Below are 10,014 nucleotides of genomic sequence, written 5' to 3' on the forward strand. Positions count from 1 at the left end.
CAAACAAAAGAAATGAAAAAGGAGGAGGAGGCGGAGAAAACAACATACCAAAAAGAATACAACGGAAGACTTTTGCGTGTCAGTAAAATCTACAAGATATCGTACGAAATTGCAGAGTCAGGGTCATTGAAAGTTAGACACAGTCAAAGATTTAAAGGATTAACCATACAACAAACTTCGTTCCAATTGAGACGGGTCTTATTAGCAGTGAGATTGACAAACAAATTTTTTGACTGGAGCCACGCTGAACTTGTAATTACTCTTTTCACACTGAGAGGAAAAAGGTGAGAAGAAAAAGTTCATATCGACATTTACGACTGTGGTGTCAAATTCTTAAAGCCAACTCATGAAAATGGTAAAGAGAAAAACTATCATATTGACATTTAAGATTTCAATTCAAATTAACACAACGCCATATTCTTTGAAGTCTAAAGACTTACGTGTAAAACCAGCTCATTCATATATATGAACATAGAAACAAGTTATATCCATTTTAATACAAGTATATCAAATCTGAAATGATTTCTTTTAAATAGGCAGTGTTCTAGATACTTGGATCAATGCAAGTGCATTCTTGTTATACCTCTGTTTTACATTGTCACGTAAACTCCAATATATAGGATACCAATGTATACACCTTCTGTATCATTAAGCAAAGATAGGAAGGGGATGGAGAGATTGCTGAGAAGTACAATTGTTGTGGGCATTGTGCTATGCAAGATGAGTATAGCTTGTGTTCCACCACCACCTGTGGAATGCAATGGACATAACTGTGAAGTGTTCAACTACCAAGGGATTTGGGATGATCTTGGTAGTTGCAAAGCAGGCAGAGCATTCTTTCCCAAGACAGAACCAGAGCTTGTTGAGGCAGTTGCATTTGCTGTCAAGATGGGGAAAAGGATGAGACTTTTAAGCAGGTTCTCTCACAGCCTAACCAAACTTGTGTGCCTTGATGAGGAAGGAGGAGTTATAATAAGCACAGCCAATTATGACTCAAGAATAGAGGTGAACAAGAGTGCAATGACAATCACAGTGTCAGCAGGAGTGATGATGAGGGATGTGATTGATGCAGCTGCCAAGGAAGGACTTGCTCTGCCTGCCATGATTTACTGGGATGGGGTATCTGCAGCAGGGGTGTTGAGCACAGGAGCTCATGGAAGTGGTGTTTTGGGGAAAGGGAGTGCTGTTCATGAGTATGTTACATCCCTCACCATTGTTGTTCCCACTACTCCTTCTGAGGGGTATGCCAAACTTGTGACTGTCTCCAAGGGAGATGAGAGCTTCAATGGTGTGATATTGTCTCTGGGTGTTTTGGGTGCCATCTCAGAGATCACCTTTGCATTGGAAGCCATGTTCAAGAGGTCCTTGTCTTACAGTTTGGAGGATGATGTTGGGATGGAGGATAGGATTGTGGGGTTTGTGGAAAAGCATGAGTTTGGGGATGTGTGGTGGTATCCTGCCCATGGGAAGGTCATTTGGGGGGCAGTTGATAGGGTGAGTGGGAATGTGAGTGGAGACGGAGTCAACAAAATGGAGCAGCTGGGACAGCCAACTACTGTATCAGATGCTGATGACACTGGAACAACACGTAACTTCTCACCCATTGTTTCTTTTACTTCCTAGCTTAGACAACCGCCAACCTAAGTGAATGAATACAAGTGCCAACTAACAGACACCATGATCTCTGTGTTTGACTGTCTGTTAGTTTTTAGTGATGAATAAAAGTGCAAACCATAATCATTATGTCTTACTTTTTTTTGGGTTGCTCATAGTTTGCGTATAGGATTTGATATTTGAATTGAGTTAGGATAGCGTCAATCTCCATCAACAAGTCATAATTTCTATTTTCCATTGTTATTATTTTTCTATGGTTTATGTTTGTTATTACTTGAGTTCAACTCAACAACTACATAGTTGAATCTTGGTACATATATCACAAGGCAATCCCTATTTAGGACTACACAATAATTATTTATTTCATAGTTTTGAATGAGACAATATAATTGAATTGAGCTTAAAACAGCAAACCACAAATTCTTATTTTTGTAAATCTATTATTTCTTTATTTTTCATGGTCATGAGATTCAATAATTGGATTGAGCTGAAGCCAATAAACCGCAACCCCTATTTTTCACTCACTGTTATTTATTTATTGTTTATGCTTGTCTATGGGATATGAAAGTTGAATTAAGCTGAAACAAATAAATGTACCAGCCAACAAACCAAAACTGTTGTACTTGATTGTTAGCTTTTTCTTTTCTTTTTTCACACTTTATCTATAGGATTTTTAAAGGTGAATCAGGTTAGGATAGCACCAATACCAACAAAAGTAAAAACCAACAAAGTACAATTCCTTATTTTACAGCTCATGGTTGCCTATAGAATCTAATAGTTAAAATGAGTTAAAACCAACAAACCACAATCCCTATTTTTTGATAGTCCACTATAATTTATTATGTTTGTTGCTCATGGTTGTCTGACAATTGATTTGTGTTAAAATCGAAAAAAGTGTCAACCGACAAACCACAACCCTTATTTTTGATTGTCTGCCATTTCTTTGTTGCTCATGATTGTAATGGGATTTTAAGGTTGAATTTAGTTGGAACGGACAAAATTGACAAACCACAAACCTTGATTTTTATTGTCTTCTATTTCCTTGTCTCTCATGATATTATTAGAATTTTAAAGTTGAATTTAGTTGAAACCGACAAAATTGAAAATGAAGGAACCACAACCCTTGTTTTCTACCATTTTCCATTTCTTTATTGCTGAAAGATTAATTTAATAAAATAATTTGTTGATTTTTCTATCCATTCCTAATTGAGTCAATAGTTCCAATTTTGTTTTAATTATAATATGTCAATAATAGGTTTTAGAGGTTGACTTCTAACTTATTTCCCAATTTGTTGGTGCAGTTAAGAAAATTGAATCAACACAAGACACAAAGCTGGCATGCAATCTCACCGGAGAAATCATGAGTTCAAGAGTATCAAGCGGTGCAGGCTTCTTAAACAGTGAAAGGCAAGGATTCATCGGATATCCAGTGATAGGATGGAACAACAAAATGCAAGCCACAGGAGGATGCCAAGATTACTTCCACAAAGAGGAACCCAATCCCAAAGTATGCACACCAAATCAAATTTTGGACAAGAATGAATCCATATGTTCATGGGACCGTCGAGCAGATGGAGTAAAAGGGTACGACGTAGAGATCTACGTGCCACTGAAGCATTTAAAACATGCAATTATAGATGTAAAGAAAGTGCGAGACCTGAACCCACAAGCCCTGTGTGAGCTGGAGTTCCAAGAGGGCATCTGCATGCGCTCTGTGAAGAAGTCAGAAGCTTATCTTGGCCATTCTGAAGATGTTATCACTTTCGAGTTGGAATACTTGAGAAACGATGAGTGGGAAGAGCCAAAGTGGAACATGGATGTCTATGAAGAGATTGAGCAAATGCTTGTGGAGAAGTATGGAGGGACACTCCACTGGGGGAAATCAGGAGGTTTTTTGTTCCAAGGAGTAGCAAATAGGACTGTGAACTTGCCCAAATTTATGAAGGTAAAGGAGGAAATGGACCCAACTGGTTTGTTTTCTAATGACTGGACTGATGGCGTTCTTGGGGTTGGAGGAAAACAAGTGCAAGTGTTTAGAGATGGGTGTGGGTTGCACAAGATGTGTAAATGTAAGGAGGATAGACATTGCCTGCCACACAAAGGCTATTTCTGTAGGCCAGGAAGAGTGTGGAAGCAAGCTAGGGTTTGTAGGAAGGATTGAAAAATCATACATTTATTGCCATGATCCATATTTGTGACCTACTGGCTTGCAGCTGTTAAGCAGCCATCTATTATTGTCATGAGAAGTTAAAAATAATAATAAAAGAAGTGTCTTTTTTTCCCTTTTTCTTTTTATTTCTTAAATATATTTAATCTAGAGTAATCATAGGTCAAATTTTTTATATAACAAGTATTTATTCTTAAACATCATTCAAGGATTAATTTTGGTCAATAGAAATAAGATAATTGTTTATCATTTTTAGTGTTTCTTATAGATAAGATGAAAATTTGTGATTGACTATTGAATCATTGAAGTAGGTAAGGTTGAAGGCGGGTGATTGAATGTTCTGTGTTTTTCAAAATTGACTATTCTAATTTTGTGTAAAACCACTTCATACATGAAAGTTGAAATAAATTGATTTATATAAAAAATTAGAATGATATTTAATGGTAATATTGACTAGATTCAATAGATACAAATACTCGTGTTTAAATATAGATACTATCTAGTCAATAAGGTTCTAAATATTTATTCTATTTCTACAATCTTTAGATTATATTAGTATTTATAAAATAATTAAAGAGAATTTTTTCAAAAAGAATACAATTTAAAAATTTATATGTAAAGAAGTTTTTCAAACTAATAATTATGAATGACACCATGGGAACATAAACAAAATATGTGTTGCACTAGCCTTTCAATAGATTAGGCAACTATGAATTTCAAAAGAAGCACAACAAATATTCTTAAAGAGAGTTGGGGTAGAGTGAGAGTAAAATTTCATGTTAGATTTCACAATTGAAGTGCTAAGATCATGCTTTAGAGTCCTAAAGATGCAACAAGACATAAGGGCAACCACAAACAACTATTGTTTTGACATTAGCTGAAATGTTATGTTCTTATATACAGATTTAGAACTAGAGATTAGTATGTATATGATAATTTTCATAAACACATAAATGAATCCTTTTGATATACTTAAAGCCCACATAGGCCTTGCATGGCCACCAATTTATAATAGGAAAGATCAGTGGACTTGCAATTTGATAGAACCCAGCTCTCGTGATATAAACAATTTTGTATTGTGCAAATTTTATTTTCTCTATTTTCTCATATTAGTAATTAATTTTCAACACCAAAAAAAGTTGTAGATTTGTCTATGATTTTTTAAATATATACATTAGATGTACCATTACCTCTTTAATGCTATCGTAACTTCAATGTTTGTTTTATGTGGGAATCTATGAAAAATAGAATTGCAATTGTATTAGTAATTAGCAATGTATCAGTAGTTGAACTCAAATCTTGGAATCTAAAAGGATTAGATTTGGTTATTTTTATTAATTTAAGGGAAAAATATATGTTTTAATGGTCAAAGTAAGATTAAAAATGCGGTGATTTATCTAAATGTCCATCATTTCAATTTGTAAATTTGTTAAAGGATGGACCAAGGGAAGTTGAGTTGAAATAAACATTTTTTAAAAAAAATATTGTGACTTAAGAGATGATCTTTATCTCATTTTGTACAATTTTGCTAAACTCAAATTATATGTTGGATTCGTACTTTTCTATTAATCAACCAAAAAATTTGACAACTTACAATATCTTTGTATGATTTATTATGATGTAATCTTCTTAATTATTTACAAAGATATCAAGCATTAATATAAAAAATGACAAACTATACCTGTACAAGCATTTTAAGAAACATGAAACGTACAAATTAAGGATATATTTTTTATAACACTTTTAGCACAATATTATTTGTACACAATAGATACTTAAAACCAATGAAATTTGTTGGTGTAAATAAGTATTTACTAGTACACTTTACTTAAGTTTACTTAGGATAATGCATATTCATATTCGTTGTCATGTAGACACCTAGGAGTTTGCATATTCATATGAGTTGTCATGTAGACAACACAGTAGTTTGCACTCCAATTGAGCACATGTTGTCTATTACATCTCTTTATAAGATACACCTTTGCATTCTTATCCTCTCATTATTGCACGTACATTCATGCACAATGGAGGATAATCCACTCTTGGTGGACATGTGCTTAGTTGTTATGCTTATCTCTTGTATGACTCCTAGACATATCAGTTTCCTTTATATACAAGGAACTTGTATGTTGTATTCATCCAATTATCTGATTAATCCAATCATCTGATATCCATTCTCATTTGATCATCATTTGTCTCTCTTGTGATATCTACTAAGCTTCTTCATCTTGGCATTGAATTATTGCCTTAGGAAAATTATTACATGGTATCAAAGCTATACCAAATTCTTACATGGCATCAGAGCCATAGTTATTTTATTGCATAGTCATTGGAGAGATTTTTTTTTTGTAGGTCAAGATTAGAGCTTGGTGGTGCAAATCAAATGTTGGCATCACATTCATAAGGTCAAAAAATCCTCAAATCAACTTTTGTTTCATCAAAATCAAACATCTGAGGTGAAATCTAGAGTCATTTAATTTTTGAAGGTGTGACAATGGCGATTCAGGAAAAATAATTACAGAGGTGATTTTCAAACAGCGATATCTCCCTCATATAGACTCCTTTTTTCAAGCAATTTTTTTTGTTTTGTTTTGGGGTAGAATTTCGTGATCTACACATTCGTGCAGGTTGTTTGAGATCTCTGTTCATGAATTTTCTGAAAAAATTGTCAATCCCAATTTTTACAACTTCAGAGGCTTTGTTTGGGCTCATATGGACACATATTCAAGTGCTTTTTTTTTTTTAAGTGCATAATTTTTTATCTACTTTCCAAATTTGGTATCAGTTTGGAATAATTTTGAGTGGACATAGTACTTTCAACATTTGATCATTTTTGGCCTATTTTGGCACTTGTAAGTAATTAGATCCTTGAGAGGTCTTGTGTCTTATCATGTTATCATATATAACTTAATATTTGTTGTTGTAACCATCAAATTAGAAGTCCACTTTGGTTCATTTTGACAAGTGACAATTGTACATGCACTTAGTATAAAGTGCCAAAAATATAATTTGGGGGGGTTGCATTAATTAGTGCATCGTGGATGAGGAAGATTTAATTACCTTGACAACACAAAACTATAAGCAATAGAGTGAATTAGTTCTCACTTATCTTAGTGAGCATAATGCATTTTCATACATGAAAGGACTTTCATACAATGGTGACATTGTTACAATCATTTGTTGTGTACTCTTTATACATATGGATATGGAGGTTATGGATTCACTTGATGACATGAAAGTCAACTGATTTTTATGATATTTGGATCTATCTTTGGGAGATGTATGGAGATCCACATGTTCCTCCATTCCCAAAAGATCTTTTACCTCCATTTGTAGCTACATCCTCTATAGTTGAGATCACTGTACATCAACTATTACTCTTGATGATGCTTGTATTCAAATAGTCGCAGATTCACATGATTCAGTGCAACAAGATATTCATTGTCTTCCAAACTCAGTTCCTTGGGATGACTTTTTGACAGACATTGCAGGTTTATTTGTGGAGTCCTACATTGAGGATATGGGAGACATTATTGATGATATACATCTTCTCTTTATTGAGGATGATCCTTTTTCAATTGTTGTGAGGGAACACTCTAACCCTCATGATTCTCCACTTGATCTTTCTTTCGAGTTTGACATGATTATGGATACTTTCTTACAATGTTTGTAGGAAGTCCCTTTCACTTCAAAGAAGAAATTTGAGTCTTTGGACATTGCTTTACATGAATCTCAAACTTCACTTGAGATGTCAGATTGCATGGTTGATCATACTCATCTGTTGTAGATTTCTATGTAGTTTCCTCAGACAAATTACATTCTAAGAGTTCTTCCTATTGATTTGGGAGGATTCTTTTGTACACCCATGCCACCATTTCTTCCTCAAGGGAGAAATATCATTCAGTTTTCATGGTGCAACTTCTACATTGATCTAGGAACATATTACATGGGTGCAAATTCTACATTAAGGGTGGACTTCTTTGTTTCTCTTCCTACTTTTGTTGAGGAGGCATCTTGGTCTTTGGAGTTTGATCTACATTCCTATACAAAGCATTTACCATTGGTTCCTTGTCTATCACCTTCTTCTATTAGACTTGATCTCGATTGGTTCATGACATCTTCATTATTCAAGGACATGGTGACACATCTTCAGACTTCAGAGACAACATACTTCATATGGATTCCCCTTCCATCTTCCTATCCACAATGGGAAGCCTTCTTGCATTTGTATTTGGTATATCTTCTTCCTAAAGGGAGAAATGTTGTTTGTAGGCATTGGATTCTCTTTTGTCTTCAAGCACTCACCATTCTTGTAGGAGATCATTCACTATGGGGGGGAATTTCAATTCTCCTTATTTCCTTCTTATGGAGGGATTCTCCATTGTATATGCATGATGTATGTCATAATAGGGGGATCTTGATTACTCCATCCATACATGCATCTTACTTTATTTTTTTCTCTCTTTTTGGAGGGGGGTTTTTCCCATGTGGTTTTCCCTCTTTCTCCATTTTATGAGAGATTGCATTGCATATCATTTACACTTGCATATTGTACATGGGTACCTAACATGGCCTAGTAGGCGGGACCCATCTTGCATTATTATTTAGCTTTTGTAAGCTTAAGTATATTTTCCTAAGTTTCACTTGGGGGGGGGGGGGGGGGGGGTTGTTGGTGTAAATAAGTATTTACTATTTACACCTTACTTAAGCCTACTTAGAATAATGCATATTCATGTTTGTTGTCATGTACACACCTAGGAGTTTTCATATTCATATGAGTTGTCATGTAGACAACACAGTAGTTTGCACTCCAATTGAGCACATGTTGTTTACTACAACTCTTTATGAGATACATCTTTGCATTCTTATCCTCTCATTATTGTATGTACATTCATGCACAATGGAGGATACTTCACTCCTGGTGGACGTGTGCTTAGTTGTTATGCTTACCTCTTGTATGACTCTTAGACATATTAGTTGCCTTTATATACAAGGCACTTGTATGTTGTATTCATCCAATTATCAGATTAATCCAATCATCTATCCATTCTCATTTGATCATCATTTATCTCTCTTGTTCTATCTACTGAGCTTCTTGATCTTGGTGTTGAATTATTCCCTGAGGCAAATTTTTACATGGTATCAGAGCTATACCAAATTCTTGCAAAATCTTATCTTTAGTCTTCCATCAAATACAATATTTGTTCTAAGGTTGGTGTGCATCAATGAATCACATTTTCTTCCAAAACTCTTCTCATCTTGATGATGGACCATTGAGTGTGATTTGAATGTGGTGGTATGAAAAACCAAATCCAAAAACAACACTATACCCCAATTCTAAGGGTACACAATATTGTTCCTCAAATGCATGGTTTGCAAAAGACATAAAGAAGCTTACAAATGTTAAATCTTCTTTAAATAAAACACAACTAACATTTAAAACTAATTAGCTTTTGAAATGTGTATATAAAAAATTGAGTTTATTGAAATTACAAAATTTTGTTATTTTTATTAATTTTAGGAAAAATATATGTTTTAATTGTCAAAAGAAGATTAAAAAATGTGGTTGTTTATCTTAATGCCCATCATTTCAATTTGTAAATTTGTTAAAGGGTGCACTAAGGGAAGTTGGAATTGAAATAAACATAAATATATGATTTTTTTATTGTGACTTAACAGAGTATCTCAATCTCATTTTGTATGGTTTTACTAAACTCAAATTATATGTTGGATCCATAATTTTCTATTAGTCAACAAAAAAAATTGATAACTTACAATATCTTTGTAGGATTTATTATAACATAATCTTGACATTTATTTACAAAGACATTAAGCATTAATATAACAAACTAATTGTTAGCCTCAACTGATAATGTTATTAAATGCATATGAGTGTGTCATATCAGTTGTTATGTTTCTATTGATGTCAAGTCGTAATTGATGAGACATTATGCTAATTCAATACAGTGCAATATCATTTGATTGATGAAGAGGGTTTGAAGAAAGTATAATGATAATTTAAGTAATTTGATCAGTGTATTGTATTCAATGGGAACTTGAATGAGTTAGACTTTGACAAATAATATTTTTTTTGATAAGATTTGAATAAGTGTTGAGATCATGTTTAAGGAATACACTTTACTCAATGAATGAAGGAGTCCAATATTAACCAAGCTACTATAGTTGTCACCAAGCATCTAATAAAGAAGTGAAGATTGTGTAGTATTAACCAA

The 10,014-nt window shown here is 33.8% G+C and overlaps 1 protein-coding gene across 1 annotated transcript; it reads left to right on the forward strand.

Moving 5' to 3' along the window:
* Window positions 1–440: 440 nt before the first annotated feature.
* Window positions 441–3,896, forward strand: LOC149535129 (L-gulonolactone oxidase 5-like). Its single transcript, XM_089806867.1, has 2 exons — window positions 441–1,588; window positions 2,916–3,896. The coding sequence occupies exons 1-2, from the start codon at window positions 628–630 to the stop codon at window positions 3,773–3,775; spliced, it is 1,821 nt and encodes a 606-aa protein (XP_089662993.1). The 5' UTR covers window positions 441–627; the 3' UTR covers window positions 3,776–3,896.
* The last annotated feature ends 6,118 nt before the right edge of the window (window positions 3,897–10,014 follow it).

This window comes from Cupressus sempervirens, chromosome 10 (genome assembly GCF_028749045.1).
Source record: "Cupressus sempervirens isolate cs-2001-9-10 chromosome 10, ASM2874904v1, whole genome shotgun sequence".
Lineage (NCBI taxonomy): Eukaryota > Viridiplantae > Streptophyta > Pinopsida > Cupressales > Cupressaceae > Cupressus > Cupressus sempervirens.

What these genes read in the sequence shown, in the direction of transcription:
- LOC149535129 (XM_089806867.1), top strand. Translation starts at nt 628, where the DNA reads ATGTATACACCTTCTGTATCATTAAGCAAAGATAGGAAGGGGATGGAG. An exon ending in TGATGACACTGGAACAACAC is followed by an intron (nt 1,589 to 2,915) that starts GTAACTTCTCAC and finishes TTGTTGGTGCAG; the next exon opens with TTAAGAAAATTGAATCAACA.